Source organism: Nomascus leucogenys, chromosome 8, assembly GCF_006542625.1.
Source record: "Nomascus leucogenys isolate Asia chromosome 8, Asia_NLE_v1, whole genome shotgun sequence".
Lineage (NCBI taxonomy): Eukaryota > Metazoa > Chordata > Mammalia > Primates > Hylobatidae > Nomascus > Nomascus leucogenys.
This window is the reverse complement of record NC_044388.1, coordinates 12,370,673-12,389,837: the sequence shown is the minus strand read 5'-3', so window position 1 is coordinate 12,389,837 and position 19,165 is coordinate 12,370,673. Positions and strand designations below refer to the sequence as shown.

The window sequence follows — 19,165 nt, the reverse complement described above, 5'->3', positions numbered from 1 at the left end:
GGGAGGCCAAGGCCGGCAGACTGCTTGAGCCCAGGAGTTCCAGACCAGCCTGGGCAACATGGTGAAACCCCATCTCTACAAAAAATTTAAAAATTAGCTGGATGTGGTGGTGCACACCTATAGTCCCAGCTGCTTGAGAGGCTGAGGTGGGAGGATCACCTGAGCCCCCGGAGGTTGAGGCTACAGTGAGCCATGATCATGCCACTGCACTCCAGCCTGGGAGACAGAGTGAGACCCTGTCTCAGGGGGAAGTTCTGATTGGTGAGTGGTGGCAGTGGTTAAAACTAGTCTTAGAATAACAGCAGGCTGTTTCGGTAGCCATTAGGCAAAACTGGTTTCAGTTTATGAAAACAGGCAGTTTCAGCAGCCAGGCTTGCAGAGAATTACATTTTTGGAGCAATGTTATATTCCCTGGGTATGTTTTCCCCCAGACTCTCTACTCTGATTTAGTTGGGTATGACAAGAACGATACAATTTGTACGACCAATTTTCACAAGAGTTTTGTATCCTCAGTCCTTCTACAAACCCTCCTCCTTTTTCTTTCACTTTCTTCCCTGGGGCTACTGAGATCCCATTTTCTCTAACCACCCTGGTGCCACAGCCCACGGAATCTGCTGGATCAAGGTCAACAATGAACCCCCCTGCCACCCCCAGCCCAGGCCAGCATGCCCAGGTAGGAGCCAAGAGGAAAACAGTGCCTCCATCCTGCACGGGGTGGTGGTGACGGGGGTAGGGTGCTCCCCTCCCTTTGGAAAATATCCAGCGAGCCTTTCTTGCCATTGTCCACCAAACTTACTTGTCTTCCCAAGTAAAGGCCAAACTTCCATCTGAAGCTCAAACAGTGTTAATGCCTCTCCCTTCGAAACACCCACCTCTGCAAGGAAGTTCTTCAGACGTAACACACATTTTTGCGAGGGGCATAGTATCAAAGATTAGGAAAGGAGATAGGTGATGCCTCTTTTTCTTAGGCAAAGAGCTGAAATACTACTTTTTGAGTGAGGGCTCACCATGTGCTGGGCAGGGCCAGGTGGCTGCACAGCCCAGGGGGAACTGTTGACATGACATTTGTGTGAGGGGCACCTGCTGGTCCTCACAGCAGCCAAGGTACATGCTGAGAATCCTCACTGCATCCCGTTGGGGACAGTAAAATTCTCTCAGAGGAAAAAACTGAGCTTCAAGGCGAGGACTCAGACCCAAATGTGTCTGATCCATTCCATGCCATCCCTAGACAAGGATCAGAGGACATTTCCTCACCGTGTGGCCTTGGGCGAGTTATTCCAATTCTATTGGCCTGGGTTCCCTCTTCTGAAAAATGGACATCCTACTTACTTTTGAGATGTTGTGAAGATTAAATGAGTTAACACGTTCAAAGAGCTTAGAATAGTAGCTGTGCTCGCTCCTTCACAGTTGCTTTAAAAAAAATGTTTAAGCATTATCAGCATTATTACTCTAGTAGCAGCAGCAGTAGATACTATCCCGGTTGAGGTTTCCCTGCCAACCCAACACCTGGGAAGCAGGACCAGTGCCCCTCTCGTCCACCAGATGGCAGCATCGCAGAACGGACGGGCCCCTTCTAGCTGCCTCTGTGCGCACGATTTGTAGGGAAGCCCTCCACCTTCCCCAGAGGCCCGGGAGAGAACCAGCAGCTCTTCCAAAGCGGGATATCAAAGGTCAGGCTCCTATACCCACGGGCCCCTGTTCTCGGCCCAGCTCTCTAGGATTTCCTGCCCTAGGACTGCCCATATGCAGATAAATGTGCACCCTGGGGGCCCAGGGTCTGGATCTCCGCAAGTTCACCATTTATATTTGCCAAAAGCTTTGCACAGCACCAGGCCGAGAAACCTTCTCAGGAACTGTCTGATGAACCCGCTGGGTCTAAACTACCCCAACGAAGATCCAGCTCTTTCTGGGTGCTTCCTGCTGAAAGCCACCCCAAACCCCTCCCGGCTGACCTCCAATGCCTTCCAGGAGTTGGCTGCTCCATCTGCTTCTGGCCTTCCACATAGACACAAGGACTGTGGGGTCCCCAGGAAGGGCTTTCAGAAAGGCTCTCTTGGCTCCATTTTCACAGGCTTCATACACACACACACACACAGTCCTACCATGGCCTCTACCTTGGGAGACCCCAAACCCTGACCTCTGGCCTCTGGCCTGCTCACTTGCACCCGGCATTGGCCATGTCGTGTGAGGGCCTGCTGCCTTAGATCACAGATGGAGCTTATTAAAAGGGTAGCTTCCAAAGCCTCACCTGGGGCCAGTGGTCCTCAAAGTGCTGTTCCAGGACAAGGGCAACACATCTCATGGGAACTTAGAGGAAATGCAAATTCTCCCCACACTCCCACTGAATCCAAAACCCTGGGTTGGGGTCGAGCAAGCTGTGCATTAATGCACCCTCTAGGTGAAGCTGCTGCGCAGGGAAGTACAAGAGCCACTGGCCTGCCCTCTTCCCTTCAGTGGCTGCGGGATTCGTCTCTGCAGATGGTGCCAAATCTCTCCCTCCAGCACTCCGGTGGGTCTAACTCATCATCTCCAAGAGTGGTGTGGTTGGTGGGTGATGTAGTGCACCACCTGACACAGTTGTGGTCCATATTTTTCCAATATGATGGTGCTCAAAGCTATTGTGGTCTTAGTTTTTAATCTCGATGAAAATATGTAATGTTTTCATTACAGTTGCTTAGCAAATAGAACCCTGACTTGTGACAGCTGTCTCCACAAAATATCAAGTTACATGAGCTATCTTGTTTCCAACAACTGTAATATTTTTCTCCTCCAAGGCAGGAGGAGACATTGAGGTGATCCTGTTATAGAGGGGAGAGGAAGAGATGCAGATCTACACACACACACACACACACACACACACACGCACACACACATGCATGCACACACACGCAATGTCACTGAGAGCCCTTGCTCTGAGGAAGGACCAGGCCTGGGATGGGAGCAGTTATGGTACCTGGAGGATTGAGAGGTACAGCCCCATACTTTAGGAAGCTCACAATCTCGAATGGACAGATATGCTTTTGGCAGAAAGTGTGAACAGTTAATTCTCTTCCCTGCCACTCCCCGCCAAGAAAAGAGTTTCATGGAACTCAGAATTGCTATCCAGATCCCCCATACGCAGAGTAAGGGAGAAAAGACAGACTTATTTCCTGTGAAAATGGATCTGGTGGCATCATGTAAACAAGTCTCTCTTGATGCTGGAAGCTGCTGGAAAATTAATTTTTTGTAATTACAAGTAAACTTGTATGTTTCTCAGAAACTGTCAACCAAATTGTCATGATTCTATAAATAGAAGTGTAGTGGATTGAACAGTGGCCCCAAGAAGATGTTGACCTAAAAGGAAGAAGCTGAGGCAAAATTAATATAAGTAGAGAGTGTATTTGGGCCAAGCTTGAGGATTGCAACATGGAAGCATAGATTCAAGTTGCCCTGAATACACACTCCAATTAGCAGCAATTACAAGTGGAGTTTTAAAGGCAAAATAGGGGACAGGGAGTGGACTGTACCAAGTTGTTTGTCAGGAATGGAACCACCTTTGCAAAAATTATAACAGTAAGAAAATTATGACAGTGAAAGAGATCTGACCTAACCAACCTCCATTTTTCCCTTTTACCTCCAAACTGCCCTTAATTATTCCTGAACTTAGACTAAACTAACTTTGGAAGACATTTCGTTTATAGTTTAAATTATAACAGCCTTTGCCCAAAACTAAACCACCTTGGTAAAACTAATGAAAGACCACCAGGTTAGGAGGATGAGGGGAATCTGACTTCTGCTAAGGTGTAGATGTAAACAATTACTAGCCATTATTCTAGAGGTGACAAGATTTGCAACTTCCCCAGTTACTCCTGCAGATAACATCACTCTTATAGAACCTAAGATTGGCCTTTTGAGATGTCTTTTCAGGTTTTTGCATTTCTAACAAATGATAGCTCCCCCTAGACCCTCCAACTGGTCCTGTGCCCCCAGCCAGAAGTTGACTGAGCATGCACGAAGACCATTTTCCACACCCTGATAATTGCATCCCCAACCAATCAGCAGCACCCATTCCCTGGCCTGCCAAACTATCTTTGAAAAATCCCAGCCTCCAAATGTTCAGAGAATTGATCTGAGTAATAACTCCATCTCCCATGTTGTGTGGCTGGACTCATGTCAATTAAACTCTTTCTTTATTGCAATTCCATAGTCTCAGTGAATTGGTTTTGTCTGTGTAATGGGCAGAAGGAACCCATTGGGCGATGACAGGAATTCTCATTGGCTTACAGAAATAACACTGATTAATGATTGGCTATACATTGTTAAGCTATGGAGTGTGGGTTATAGGTTAATTTATAGCTACTTGTGGCTGTGGCAAGTAGTTTCAAGAGATGAATGTAGGCCGAGCGCGGTGGCTTATGCCTGTAATCCCAGCACTTTGGGAGGCTGAGGCGTGCGGATCACGAAGTCAGGAGATCAAGACCATCCTGGCTAACACGGTGAAACCCCGTCTCTACTAAAAAAATACAAAAAATTAGCCGGGCGCGGTGGCGGGCGCCTGTAGTCCCAGCTACTCGGGAGGCTGAGGCAGGAAAATGGCGTGAACCCAGGAGGCGGAGCTTGCAGTGAGCCGAGATAGTACCACTGCACTCCGGCCTGGGCAAAACAGCAAGATTCTGTCTCAAAAAAAAAAAAAAAAATAGATGAATGTCAATGAAAAGAGCCAAACTCTGTAAAATATTTAAAGAGATTTATTCTGAGCCAGATATCAGTGACCAAGGCCCATGATACAGCCCCAGGAGGTCCTGAGAACATGTGCCCAATGTGTTCAGGCCGCAGCCTGTTTTTTTTTTTTTTTTTTTTTTTTTTTTTCTTTTTGAGACAGAGTCTTGCTCTGTCGCCCAGGCTGGAGTGCAGTGGCGCAATCTCGGCTCACTGCAAGCTCCGCCTCCCGGGTTCAAGCCATTCTCCTGCCTCAGCCTCTCCGAGTAGCTGGGACTACAGGCACCCGTCACCACGACCGGCTAATTTTTTGTATTTTTAGTAGAGACAGGGTTTCACCATGGTCTCGATCTCCTGACCTCGTGATCCGCCCGCCGCGGCCTCCCAAAGTGCTGGGATTACAAGCATGAGCCACCGCACCCGGCTGCAGCCTGGTTTTATATGTTTTGGGGAGACATAAGACATCAATCAATCCATGTAAAGAATGCATTGGTTTGGTCTGGAAAAGTGGGACAACTTGAAGGGAGAAGGTTTACGGGTCACAGGTGGATTCAAAGATTTTCTGATTGGCAATTTGTTGAAAGAGTTATTATCTAAAAACCTGCAATTAATAGAAGGGAGTAACTGGGTTAATAGAAGGGATTGTGGAGACCAAGGTTCTTATTATGCAGACAAAGCCTCCAAGTAGCAAGTTTCAGAGAGAATAGCTGGTAAATGTCTCTAATCAGAACTAAAAAGGTGCCAGACTCTTGGTTAATCTCTCCTGGATCAGGAAAAGACCTGGAAAGGAAAGAGGATTCTATAGAATGTAGATTTTCCCCACAAGAGACAGCTTTGCAGGGTTATTTCAAAATATGTGAAAGAATCCAGGCACGGTGGCTTGCGCCTGTAATCCCAGCACTTTGGGAGGCCAAGGCAGGTGGATTACCTGAGGTCAGGTGTTCGAGACCAGCCTGACCAACACTGCAAAACCCTGTCTCTACCAAAAATACAAAAATTAGCCAGGTGTAGTGGCAGGTGCCTGTAGTCCCAGCTACTCGGGAGGCTGAGGCAGGAGGATGGCGTGAACCTGGGAGGCGGAGCTTGCAGTGAGCTGAGATAGCACCACTGCACTCCAGCCTGGGTGACAGAGCGAGACTCCATCTCAAAATAAATAAATAAAATAAAATAAAATAAAATAAAAAATAAAAACCCACTAGTCACTGCTGCTAATCAGAGCGTATATTTAGGGCAACTTGAATCTATGTTCCCCGGTTGCAGTCCCCAAACTTGGCCCAAAGAACTCTCTACTTATATAAAGTTTGTCTCTGTTTTTTTTTTAGGTCAACACCCCAAACAAAGGCCAAGAACAAGAGCCAGCTTGTCAAGTCCTCCCATTCTTGAGGGAGACAGCTGGCCTCTGTGCCAGCCCAAGAGGGCCCTCCAGACCCTGAGGTTTCCTTCAGAGGCTGAAGAGTGGGAGTGAGGACACCTTTGGATAGTGTTGTCAATGAGCATACTCCATCTGGCCTTCTGCCTCCCCTCCCACCTCAAGTCAAAAGAGGTTCTCCTGAGACCTGAGGGACAGAAGAACTAATACAAACTCAAGGTAAGAGGCTGTGGCTGGAGCTGCCCCTCTGTGGTGGCAGATCGTGGGCGAGGACTGTCTGAAGGAAGGCCTGCATTTCCAGCCTTCACTGGGTAACAGCATGTGCATATTTCCTGTGGGCGTAGTGGGAGTGGTATTTAGTAGGGATCCCCACACTTGGCAAAAGAACAGCCAGGAGGCTGAGGGAGAAATCTACATTGCCAACTTGAGGAGGTGTTGCCTGGATCAAAGTTTCTGTAAGAGAGGGAGCCTCAGTGCTGGGGAGTGGGTCCCCATCAGTAACTATAAGTGCAACACCCACTGAGGGTGCCACCACCAACTAACAGTGGCACCAAACTAGTAGAGACTTCCTGCTCCTCATCTCTCCTTTCTCCCAGAGGGCCCCTGTGATGGTTAATTCCATGCGTCAACTTGACTAGGTCACAGGGTGCCCAGATAGTTTGTTGCACTTTTTTTTAGTGTATCTGTGAGGGGGTTTTAGGAAGAGATTAGCATTTGCATTGGTAGACTGAGTAAAGCAAATGAGCCTCCCCACTGTAGTGGTGCATCATCCAATCTATTCGGGACTGAATATGACAAAGACCAGAGGAAGGGAGAATTCACTCTCTCTGCCTGACTGCTGAGCTGGGACCTCAGTTTCCTGCCTTGGGCCTGGGATTTACACCATTGGCTCCCCTGGTTCTTGGGCTTTCAAACTCAGACTGAACTACACCACCAGCTCTCTCGGGTATCTAGATTGCAGATGGCACGCCATGGGACTTCTCAGCCTCCATAATTGTTACAGGAAAGAAGTCCGGACCCCGACCCCAAGAGAGGGTTCTTGGATCTTGCGTAAGAGACAATTCATGGTGAGTCCATAGGGTAAAGTGAAAGTAAGTTTATTTAAAAAGTAGAGGTATAAAAGAATGGCTACTCCATAGAGCAGCCTGATGGCTGCTAGATGCCCATTTTTATGGTTATTTATTTATTGTATGCTAAACAAGGGGTGAATTATTCATGCCTCCCCTTTTAGACCATATAGGGTAACCTCCTGATGTTGCTATGGCATTTGTAAACTGTCATGGCGCTGGTGGGAGTGTAGCAGTGACGACAACCAGAGGTCACTCTCATGGCCATCTTGGTTTGGGAAGGATTTGGCTGGCTTCTTTACTGCAAGCTGTTTTCTCAGCAAGGTCTTTATGACCTGTATCTTGTGCTGACCTCCTATCTCATCCTGTGACTTAGAATGCCTTAACCATCTGGGAATGCAGCCCAGTAGGTCTCAGCCTCATTTTACCCAACCCCTATTCAAGACGGAGTTGCTGTGGTTCAAACACCTCTGATATAATCACATGAGCCAATTCCTTATTAAAATTTCTGTCTCTTTCTCTCTGTGCATTCAATGATTCTGTTTTTCTGGAGAACCCTGACTAATCCAGCCCCCAAAATAGCACTTAGGAAAGAGGTGTGGCCAGGCGTGGTGGATCATACCTGTAATCCCAGCACTTTGGGAGGCTGAGGCAGGCAGATGACTTGAGGTCAGGAGTTCGAGACCAGCCTGGTCAACATGGTGAAACCCTGTTTTACTAAAAATACACACACAAAAAAAATTAGACGGGCATGGTGGCCGTGCACCTGTAACCCTAGCTACTTGTGAGGCTGAGGTGGGAGAATCCCTTGAACCCAGGAGGCAGAGGTTGCAGTGAGCTGAGATTGTGCCACTGCACTACTGCATTCCAGGCTGGGCGACAGAGTGAGACTCCGTCTCAAAAAAGAAAGAGGTGAAGCTGCTGTCCTCATCACAGATTTCCCAGCTGAAGGCAGTAAGTACTAAGGGAGAGGAGAAATTTAAGTTAGATAAAAGACTGGAGTTTTAATATTGTTTAATATTGGATTGAACAGGGCTTTTTATTACTACAATGAAACTGTTCTTAGACAACAAATGAGTGGAAAAACTCTGAAAGTGGCCCACGTTTTCATCCTGTGGAGGAAAAGCACACCCCGGTGGGCTTGGGAAGCAATGGGAAAAATTCACTTTCTCTTTGCACCTTACTGAGTAGACATTTGTGCAACAAACTGGTTCCACCAGGAATGCAAGTGTGGTTCAGTATTAGGATAATTTTTAAACCATGTGATCATACCTATAGATGTTAGGAAGACATTTGATAAAATTCAGTATACATTCCTAACAGAAAACACTATAAAATAGGAATCAGGCCGGGCACAATGGCTCATGCCTGTAATCCTAGCACTTTGGCAGGCCAAGGCATGTGGATTGCTGGAGCTCAGCAGTTCAAGACCAGCCTGGGCAATGTGGCAAACCCTGTCTCTGCAAAAAAATACAAAAATTAGCCGGGTGTGGTGGGGCACACCTGTAGTCCCAGCTACTCAGGAGGCTGAGGTGCAGGGATCGCTTGAACCCGGGAGGTCAAGGCTGTGGTGACAGATCACGCCACTGCACTCAAGCCTGGGGTCAGAGTGAGACCCTATCTCAAAAATAAAATAAAATAAAATAAAATAAGAATCAAAAGAAACAACCTAACATTTTAAAGACTATGTACCTGAAACCAACAACTCATGTCTTTTTAAAAAATTTTTAATTTTTATTTATTTTTATTTTATTTATTGATTTATTTTTGAGACAGAGTTTCGCTCTTGTTGCCCAGGCTGGAGTGCAGTGGCACGATCTAGGCTCACTGCAACCTCCGCCTTCCGTTTTCAAGCAATTCTCCTGCCTTAGCCTCCCGAGTAGCTGGGACCACAGGCATGCGCCACCACGCCCAGCAAATTTTTTTGTCTTTTTAGTAGAGATGGGGTTTCACCATGTTGGCCAGGATGGTCTTGATCTCTTGACCTCGTGATCCGCCCACCTCGGCCTCCCAAAGTGCTAGGATTACAGGTGTGAGCCACTGCACCCGGCCATGCCTATTTTTTTTAATGCAGCAAAGTACAAAGAAAAACAAAAATCACTCATATTTTCATCACCTAGAACTAATAATTTGGCTATTTGCTTATGGCTTTTTAAATAAAAATTATTATGCTGCATAATACACGTTAATTAAAAATAATTAAACTAAAAAAAAATACAACAATAAAGTTAAAAAAAATCACCAACCAGAAACAGTCATAATTGGCCAGGTACCGTGGCTCACATTTGTAATCCCAGCACTTTGGGAGGCTGAGGCAAGAGAATCGCTTGAACCTGGGAGGTGGAGGTTGCAGTGAGCCGAGATTGCGCCACTGCATTCCAGCCTGGGCGACAGAATAAGACCCCATCTAAAAACAGAAACAGAAAACTAATGACACCTACATAGCAGAGGACATTTATCTTTCTGTTCCAAAGGAGAGATGATTTTGAGAGATACTAAGTTTTTAAAAATAATAAAATTAGGCTGGGTGCTGTGGCTCACACCTGTAATCCCAGCACTTTGGGTGGCTGAGGAGGGTGGATCACCTGAGGTCAGGAGTTCGAGACTAGCCTGGCCAAAATGGTGAAACCCAGTCTCTACTAAAAATACAAAAAAAATTAACCGGGGCTGGTGGCACACACCTGTAATCCCAGCTACTCGGGAGGCTGAGGGAGGAGAATTGCTTGAACCCAGGAGGCAGAGGTTGCAGTGAGCCAAGATTGTCCCACTGCACTCCAGCCTGGGCGACAAGAGGGAAACTCCATCTCAAAAACAAACAAAAAAAAGGGCCAGGCACGGTGGCTCACGCCTGTAATCCCAGCACTTTGGGAGGCCAAGGCGGGCGGATCACGAGGTCAGGAGATCAAGGCCATCGTGGCTAACACGGTGAAACCCCATCTCTAATAAAAATGCAAAAAATGAGCCGGGCATGGTGGCGGGCGCCTGTAGTCCCAGCTACTTGGGAGGCTGAGGCAGGAGAATGGCGTGAACCCAGGAGGCGGAGCTTGCAGTGAGCCGAGATCACGCCACTGCACTCCAGCTCTAGGGGACAGAGTGAGACTCCATCTCAAATAATAATAATAATAATAATAATAATAATAAAAAATTGTATGTACATTTTCAGTCTTCTTTTTAATTTAGGTCTCAACCTAACTTTGCAAATCAATCTGGCTAAAACAGCCCTGCCCACCATGCCAGTCACTCTTTCTCAGCCCACTCACTGCACTATCTGCAGAGCACCTTTCCTTACCTGCTGTTTTCTTGTACTTTGTTTAAATTTTGGTGTCTGTCTTTCTGCACTAGAATGTCTGCTGCATGAGAACAGTGAGCCTGTCGGTTCTGTTCACCCTGAATCTCTTATGCCTGGAACAGTGCCCGGCACGGAGTAGAAGGCTGTATTCATTTCCTAGGGCTGCAGTAACGAAGTGCCACAAACTGGATGGCTTAAAACAACAGGAATGTATTCTCTCACAGTTCTGGAGGCCAGCAGGGCTGAGCTCTCTCCCAAGGTGCTAGGGAAAAATCCTTCCTTGCTTCTTTCCAGCTCCTGGTGGGCGCCAGGAATCCTTGACATTCCTCCCCTGTAGCTGTACCACTCAGGTTTCTATGTGTGTCTTCACATGGCCTTCCCTTCCTGTGTCTCCTCTGTGTCCCTATCTCCGAATCTCTCTTTTCTTATAAGGACACCAGTCATTGGACTTAGGGCCCGCCCTAATTGAGTATGATCTCATCTTAACTTGGTGACATCTGCAGAGACTCTATTTGAAATAAGATTACATTCATAGGTACCAAGGGTTAGGACTTCAACACAGACACAATTCAGTCCACACTAGTGACCAACGAATGTTTATTTGAGCTACTGTTCTTCGAATAGTTGGTATGTAATAGGATACACTCTCAAATGTGTTCAGGCAAAGGCTCTGGAAGGCATTATTCTCGCCAGGTTTTGCTGTGATCAAACCATCTATAAAATATTTTTTTGCTGGTAGTAGTAACTAGATGTCCAGGTCAAGGGAAATAAAGTCTCCAGTGTTCTAGGCACAGATTCCATCCCAGGTAGGGTATAGAGTTTTCAATGCCATATTCTCAATGTTCTCGTATATTTAATTTGTGAGAGTAATTTAATGACATAAATAAGGTTTTAAAAGGGGGCGGGGCAGGCACGGTGGCTCACGCCTGTAATCTCAGCACTTTGGGCGGCTGAGGTGGGTGGATTGAGGTCAGGAGTTCGAGACGAGCCTGGCCAACATGGTGAAATTCCATCTTTACTAAAAATACAAAAATTATCTGGGCATGGTGGCAGGTGTCTATAATCCTAGCTACTCAGGAAGCTAAGGCAGGAGAATCGCTTGAATCCGGGAGGCTGAGGTTGCGGTGAGCTGAGATTCCCTCACTGCACTCCAGATGGGGCAACAGAGCGAGACTCCATCTCAAAAAATAAATAAAATAAAATAAAAAATAAAATAAATTTAAAAAGGGGGGGTGAAATCATAATCCCATCACCCTAACGTACTTTGGAGAAGTTTTAGAAGAGGAACATTCCAGGTAGAGAGAACAGCAAGTACAAAAGCCTTGCAGCATAAATGAGCTTGATGTGTTTAAGGAAAGAAAGGCGATGCAGCTGGGGATGGCAATATCCCACAGGTCTCAGGCTGGGCATCTGTCTCAGTGGGTGTCCATCCACTTCACAAACCAACAACCTTCCTTTCTCTAGTAATCTCCCCACAAACTCACTACCTTCCACACCCCCTCCCAAACTAACCCAGGTTGAGGTGTGGACCTGCTGTGTGTGAAGGACGAAGGGGATGATAGATTCAGATGGATCCTGTCTCCAAGGGATTTGGAATTGGGACAGGGTAAGGGTCAAGGCAGTCTCTCTGGATTGGCGAGACCTGTGTCCTCCCTCCATCTCGGGATGTTGGAGGGAAAGTGCTGTGTTCTGCACTTCAACCAGACAGGCAGGTCAGCAGGGAGGGCCACAAGGATGAGGAGCGTAGTTATGGCAGTTAGCTTCCTGGTCCATCCATCCTGAGAGCCAGACACATTCTGCCTCAGCTTCCAGGAGAATTCCCAGTATCCCTATCGTACACTCTCTTTTGCTTCAGCAGACCTGTGTTAACTAATAGAGAAATATTTTGAGGAAAGAATTCTGTGGTCAAATAATCTGGGAAACACTGGGTTAAACAGAATTTAATAACTTTTTGTCTGAAGGACTTCTCAGAGCCTTTACTAGGACTGTGTACATGCAACTCTCAAGAAGGAACTCCAGCGAGCAGCATTTCTTCCGCTGATTTCCCAGGCTACACTGGGAGAATGTTAAGTTGGGGGACTTTCAGCCTCTGTTTTGGCTGAGTCCTGGAAAGCCAAGAACAATAGAGAAGGGTCCAGGTATTCTGACCACCAGGAACTCACCTATTGTTGAAAAAACTCATTGCAGTAAGAATTTTATCCAAGAGAGAGGATAAAGCCAAAGAGAGAAAAAGAGAGTGAGAGAGCAAGAGTCAGAACGAGAATGAGAGAGAGGGTGGGGGGGGAGAGGGAGAGAGAGAGAGAAAAGGAAAGAGAGGAGAATATTTTGATTGCTATCCATCGGCTCCAGCCTTTCGATAAAGCTGTTGAAAGAGTATAGAGTCATTTCCAAATCACTCCGGTATATTTGTCAACTCCAAAATCACATTCCAGTAATTGATGTGAGCCCTTTCATGTGGCCGCCTGAAATATATGCTATCCACAAGACGATTTACTATCCGAACTTAAGAGATTCAGAGCTCCACCTGCTCTGATCATTAAAGGCTTAGAAACCATGGGCTTCACCATTGACTCTCAGGCACCTCGGGGCTTCCTCTTCATCTTTCCTTTTATTCGCTGGTCGCTTGCCCTTGTTGGGCGCCCCACAGATGGCCAAGACGGGCCGGCGCCCGGAAGTTCCCCGTCTGATGATGTAGGGAATGACGATCCAAACTGACACCTAGAAGAGAGGGTGGGGAGAGTGGGGCAGGAGGGGCCCTGAGCTCGGCTCGATGAGGCTGGGGGCTAGGTCCAAGCTTTATAGATGCCAGAGGAGCTGGCAGCGTTGCAGGCCCTAGAGGCCAGTTGGAGGGCCGGGACGCAGGACCTGAGGCTGGGGAGGCCTGGCTGAGCCTGTCCAGGGAGGGCCTCGAATGCCAGCTGAGTCCAGACTATACTGTGTGTTATAGACCGCGTGTAGGAAACAGGTTTTAGGTGATGTTTATCCATGAGAAGCCAGTTGTACACAGGTGTTGGTGAGTCATTAACCACCTAGGGCAGCACTTGGTCCACCCGGACTGGCGAGTGCACACCTCCGGCTGACGCCTGCGCCACGTGCTGGGGTCGGAGGCCGAACTCACCGGCTGGTTGCTCTTTAGAGCCGGCAGGAGCCAGGCGGGCGGCCCGCCCCCCTAGGGCGGAGACTTCCGGAGCCGAGAGCTGGGGCGGGGCGGCGCGGCGCGGCTCGGTGTATTTCCAGGCGCCGCTCTCTGCCGCAGGGAACCCTGAGCTCGGCGCGCCGAGAGTCCCAGCAGGGCAAGGGGGCGCGGCGTCCTGGTCCTCGAGCTTGGGAGCCAGATGCGCATGGGCGTGAGGGCATGCGGACCTAAGCTCCGGTGAAGTTCTCGGGAAGGGCAAGACTGCGGCGACGAGATGCGAGCAGAGGAGCCCTGCGCCCCCGGGGCCCCCAGCGCCCCGGGAGCCCAGCGCGCGCCGGGCCCCGAGCTGCGCCTGTCCAGCCAGCTGCTGCCCGAGCTGTGTACCTTCGTGGTGCGCGTGCTGTTCTACCTGGGGCCTGTCTACCTAGCTGGCTACCTGGGGCTCAGCATAACCTGGTTGCTGCTCGGCGCCCTGCTGTGGATGTGGTGGCGCAGGAACCGCCGCGGGAAGCTCGGGCGCCTGGCCGCCGCCTTCGAATTCCTTGACAATGAACGCGAGTTCATCAGCCGCGAGCTGCGGGGCCAGCACCTGCCAGCCTGGGTGAGCCGAGCCGGGCGGGGGTCGGAGGTGGGGAGATGCCTTTCGAGGTTCGGAGGAACTTGCGGTCAGCGGGGAGCTGGTGCGCGCAAACCCGAGGGAGGGCGGGAGCCCGGCGACCCGCACACCCCGTTCCCCGCCGTTCCCGGCGCGCAGACCCTGGGGGCGGTGACCGTCCCCTCCCGCGGCGCGCAGCACCCTCAGGTCCACCTCTGGTCCGACTGCGGTGGGAGCGGGGAACCTGGGTTTCATTTAAGGCCCCAGAGCCCGAGAGAAGAGTCACGGGCAGGCCACACCCAGGAGAAAAACAAGGGAGTCTGGGACTTCGCAGACTTACTCGGGTTAGAATCAGAAGGCATTTCTTCCACCCGCCTGTTGATTCAGAGAACGAACGCCGGACGCAAAACGTAGATGGGCAAATACCGCAGTGACAAACGGCGGGCCCAGTTGCTTTCGGCCGAGGCCTGGACTGCGGGAGGGGGGGGGCTCCGCGGGGCTGGAGGTGGAGTGGCGGGTACGGCTGGGAGACCGACGGCGCCGGGCCCCGGGCCTCCTTCCCTCCCTCCCTCCGCCGGATAGGGATGCTGGCGCACGCACACTGCCCCGACAGACCCATCTCCTGGGGTGGCATGGGCGGCACTACGATTCCTCAAACGCTTCTGGTCCTGGCTTACCTAACACAACCCAAGTTTTGGGCCCCATCGCATAACTCCCAGGGTGGCACAGAGGTACCCTGGGTAATTCTTATGATTAGGTGAGCTTGGGAAACACCGGCAAGAGGGGTGTTCGTCCAAGGGTTGTTCTGCGGCAAACCTTACTGTCTCTCCGGTTCTAGGGCTCTGCGTTCTCAGATTTCTTCCAGATACTCTCAGGCCTACGGGGGAGGCCGCCAGACCCCTCATTGTCTCTAGCCTGTGGCCTATAAAGTCCAGCGGGGCCATAGGTTCCTCCTGACAGTAGTCTGCAAAGTGGGGTGTGAGAAAAAAATATAAGGCCCATTTAGTTTATCTTATAAGAGAAATGAAGTCTTATTGTATCAGTCTGCCATAACTGAGTACGACAGGCTGCGTGGCTTAAGCAGCAGACACTTTTTTCCTTTCCTTTCTAGAGCCCCGAAGTCCAAGATCAAGGTGTTGGCAGGGTTGGTTTCTCCTGCGGCCTCTGCTGGCTTGCAAGCTGGCTGTCTTCCTACTGTCTTCACGCCGTCTTCTGTGTCCTGATCTCTTCTTAGAAGGACATCAGTCATATAGGATTAAGGCTCACCCCAATCCTATTTTAACTTAATTAGGCCTGGGTTAACTTAATCACCCAGGATTAAGTTAATCCATTTTAACTTAATTACCACTTTAAAAACCCTACCTGCAAATAGAATCACATTCTGAGGAACTGAGAATTAGCACTTCAAAGTGAGCATACACTTCATAACACTTAATATTTAATGTACGATTTGATGGTAAAGCTTTGTAAATAGCTTACATATATGGGGGATGAGGGGCCAAAGACTCTTCCTGATAAGGGTGCACACTTTTCTATGGTAGTAGCCATAGGGGTAGCGCACCGGGCCTGACTCCCACAGACTTTGGTCATCCTGATGGTTCTGTGGGCTTGTGATTCTGAAAGGTGTGGACCCAGCAAGCAGGCTCGACCTGTCGACACCCCTTGCACACAGTTGAGGGAGTCCAGGCCACCTGTCAGATCTCTGTTTTGTCCCCCTTGGTGGCCTTAGCCCATGAGGGTGGGCCTGTGAGTCTTCACCAAGTAACACCCCTTCTTTTCTCCCCTTCTGTATCAGGGAAGCCTCTAGACACTTAGCTATATGTAAAGGCAGTATTTCTGAAATTGGGTCAAAAATCAGATCATGTAGGGGCATGGACATCCTCCCTGCCTCCCTGCCTCTCCCCCACATACACCACAGAGATAGTTCTGGCCTCTGTTGGGGATACAGACCCCAGGAGCAACATGGGCCTAGCCAACAGGGAGCTCAGCCTGAACTCAAGAAGGCACCTCCTGGGTTTTCACCCTACAACCCATATCCCAGGCTTGACCCAGCTGGGTAGAGGGACACTCAGGAAGGTGATGCTGTCTCTCCTACCAAGAGGGCAGTCTCGGGTGGGGGACAGATGCATAACAGGTCATTGCCATCGAGGAGAATTGGAGCCAGGAGTCGGAACAGGGTCTAGTCAGGTAGAAGGCCTGGTATGAAGGACACCCTACCAGGTTTCCATATCATATTGTCCCCGAATCACAGCCCCCTTTCTCCTTGACAAGGACCTGGGAAAGGCTGGCCTCAGCCTGCATTCTGCAGACTCGCCTAGCTGGCTTGTCTGGCCAGGTTGGAGGACCAGGGCCCGGATAACCTGTTGGATTGAGCCACTGGTGCGGCACAGCACAGGGCATTCTGGCCGAGGGAGGTGGTGAGCACAGCATGGAGGTGTGACATGGCCAGTGCATGAGGGAGCGCTGTGTGCTGGGCCTGGCTGAAGTGTGTGGTAGGGGTTGATGTGTGACAGGGTCAGGTTGAGGCAGACTTGATGGAGGCTGGCCCTGTTCTGAAGGCTGGAAGGAGCCTTGGATGCTTCTGAAAGGCCTTTCAGAAAGCAGCACAGTGGGACGAGGAAGGCTGGAGGAGACGGGCCAGTTGGGAAGGTGATTTCAGCCAAGACAGTAGTAATGAGGGAGGAGAGTGGGAGATGCGTGGGAGTGGGACTTTAGATGCATGGTGGCCTCTAGAGTAGGGGTGCAGGGGGATCCAGGGGTCTTCCAGGGCGCTCTCTGGTCTAGGGAGCTGGTTGACCATTACTGTGATTGGGATTCCAGGATGAGAAACAAGTCTGGGGAGGTTGGTTGCCTGTATGAACATCTGTGAAGTGCATACAAATAGATGCAGGTGTGGGCTTTTCACCCGCCTCGTGAAGGTTTCCACGCCCAGTGATGATATGGAAAACCTGGACTCTACCTGGTTGAATATTCTTCTCTCTGCCTCTTTAGGAACACAAACTGTGAAGGCAAAGAGAGACAGGGCTCTGGGAGTGGCGGGGGAAGCATGGCCCCTTGCACAAGATTTTGGGCACGGATGAATGGATCTCTTCATCATCACATGCTGACCTTTTAGCATGCCTTCCCTCTTGAGAACTGATTTCTCTGCGTGAAAGAGAGGATGATGGCTTATGACCTCCTTTGGTATCAAGACATATAAGTTAACAGATGGCAAATCAGTAGTTGGGGTACTGAAGAAAAGTTGAACAGCTCAAGGGCACCACACTCAGACCTGCGTTGCATGTTGTGTGAGTTGGCCCTGTACTCTAGCCCCCAGTGGGGGAGGGCTGGATATCCGGCCACCTGCTGCTTGTCAAGCTGTATGCTGCTTAGAAGGGGCACCTTTTTCTAATTTGCACCAACTCCCTGTGAAGGGGTGGAGACCAAGGCCTGGCTGAGCTGAGGCGGGGATGCCATCCTTCCCCTCTGCCATCCAAGGCAGCCATCGTCAGCCAGTCCTCAGTCATGCACGGCTTTCCTGCCTGGTCTTAGACTCCTTCTCAACATTTTGCTCCAAGATGCTGCCTCCAGATGATCATAGAAATTGCTTTCCCTGGCTGAACCTGTTTCCCCACCTGTAAAAGGAGGTTGTATTGGATGGTCTTTCAGAGTCATTTTGGCCCTGATGTCTGATTTCTAGTCAAACTTCAGACAATCCTGCTTCTCCTCCAGGTCCCCAGCCATGGGAGATATAGCTGGAAGGAAGAATTCTCCTTACTAGAAGAGGCCTTGAAGGAAGAACCTGTGGATCCCCTTTGTCTTGTGAATGTGGCCTGACCATATGAGGAAGAAGGCAGGGTGGCCCCCGCAGCTCACCCTTGAACAGAGGGTTCAAGAGGCTGCATGTTTACATGCCGATGCTCCTCTCACACAGTGTTTATGTGTACTTTTGAAGGAATGAAGAGCCTCCTCAGTCAGCTGTCCTTGTCGATTAGGGACTGTGTATAGCACAGTGACAAGCACGGAGCCCTTGATGTTACTCATTTAATTGTAGGCCTCGGCAAGCCACAAAAGCTTTGTTGCCACACATGGTTGTGGTGAGTCAACTGTTTGAAAAGCTGCTTGCACAGAGCCAGACACAAGCGAATGCCCAGTGGGGGTTGCCCCTTTATGTTCCTCTGTTTCCCGGGCTTCCTAACTACCTTTTCCTAATATGAAATGAATGGCCAGGTGTCCCAGTGGCAAGCTCGTCTTTCCGGCATCTGGATGACTGTCAAGGGGTGGAGCGAGCAGAAGGGACGCGCAGAGCACTTTTGTGGAACCCCCTGCACCCTAGCTCTTCCCGGAGCCTGCTCCTATGGGTTCTTGGAGTCCCAGCTGTGCTGCCCGCGCTAGAGCTGCCTTCTGATCTTCAGGGCCCGTCCTTCATGCTCCGGGCTCCTAAGACCCTTCTTGGGGTAACCTTTGCTGCTTTGCTTCCCTGCCCACCTCCCTTGGTAGGGGCCCCTGTGTGGAGCTCTGCAGCCTTCACTCCTGGATTTGTGCACGGATCAGCCCTTCACTGACCCATGAATTTCCAGTTACTCATTCAGCCATTGATCAGTGCTTCAACTGGATGATTGGGTTGCTTATCAGATAATTGATTTGCCCCTGCCATGATTGGGCCCCTGTGAGGAGGGAAGTTCGAAATCCTCACGTCGCTCCAGGTTGGGGGAATGAGAGCTGGTAGTAGGAAAATAGCCTGAGGCAGTGTAGAGAGGAGAAAGAGCTATGAGAAAACGTTGCATTTTGTCTGTGGTTTCTAGCCAGGCTGGCTCTCCTTTCCGCTGGTAGCAATCAGTTACACCAGTTGGCAGCTTTGTGAGGGGCAGTGAACTCTTGTGTGTCTGCTGGTGAGGTGGTCGTGATGTGAAGTGGTGGAAGTCACTGGAGTCATTCATGGAGGGATCTTGAGAAGCCCCTTGTCCTCTTTGGGCCTCTGATTTCTCTGAAAATCGTGACATTTTAGGAGATGTTCTATAGAGTCTTCATA

At 49.7% G+C, this 19,165-nt stretch overlaps 1 protein-coding gene across 2 annotated transcripts in view; it reads left to right on the top strand.

Moving 5' to 3' along the window:
* The first annotated feature begins 13,615 nt into the window (after nt 1–13,615).
* ESYT3 (extended synaptotagmin 3) overlaps nt 13,616–19,165 on the top strand; it is a 48,644-nt gene continuing 43,094 nt past the window's right edge. For both annotated transcript variants that reach the window (XM_030816758.1, XM_030816757.1), the window contains exon 1: nt 13,616–14,160. In XM_030816758.1, the coding sequence (XP_030672618.1) occupies nt 13,834–14,160 (327 nt within the window). In that variant the 5' untranslated portion in view covers nt 13,616–13,833. The remainder of the gene's footprint in view (nt 14,161–19,165) is intronic.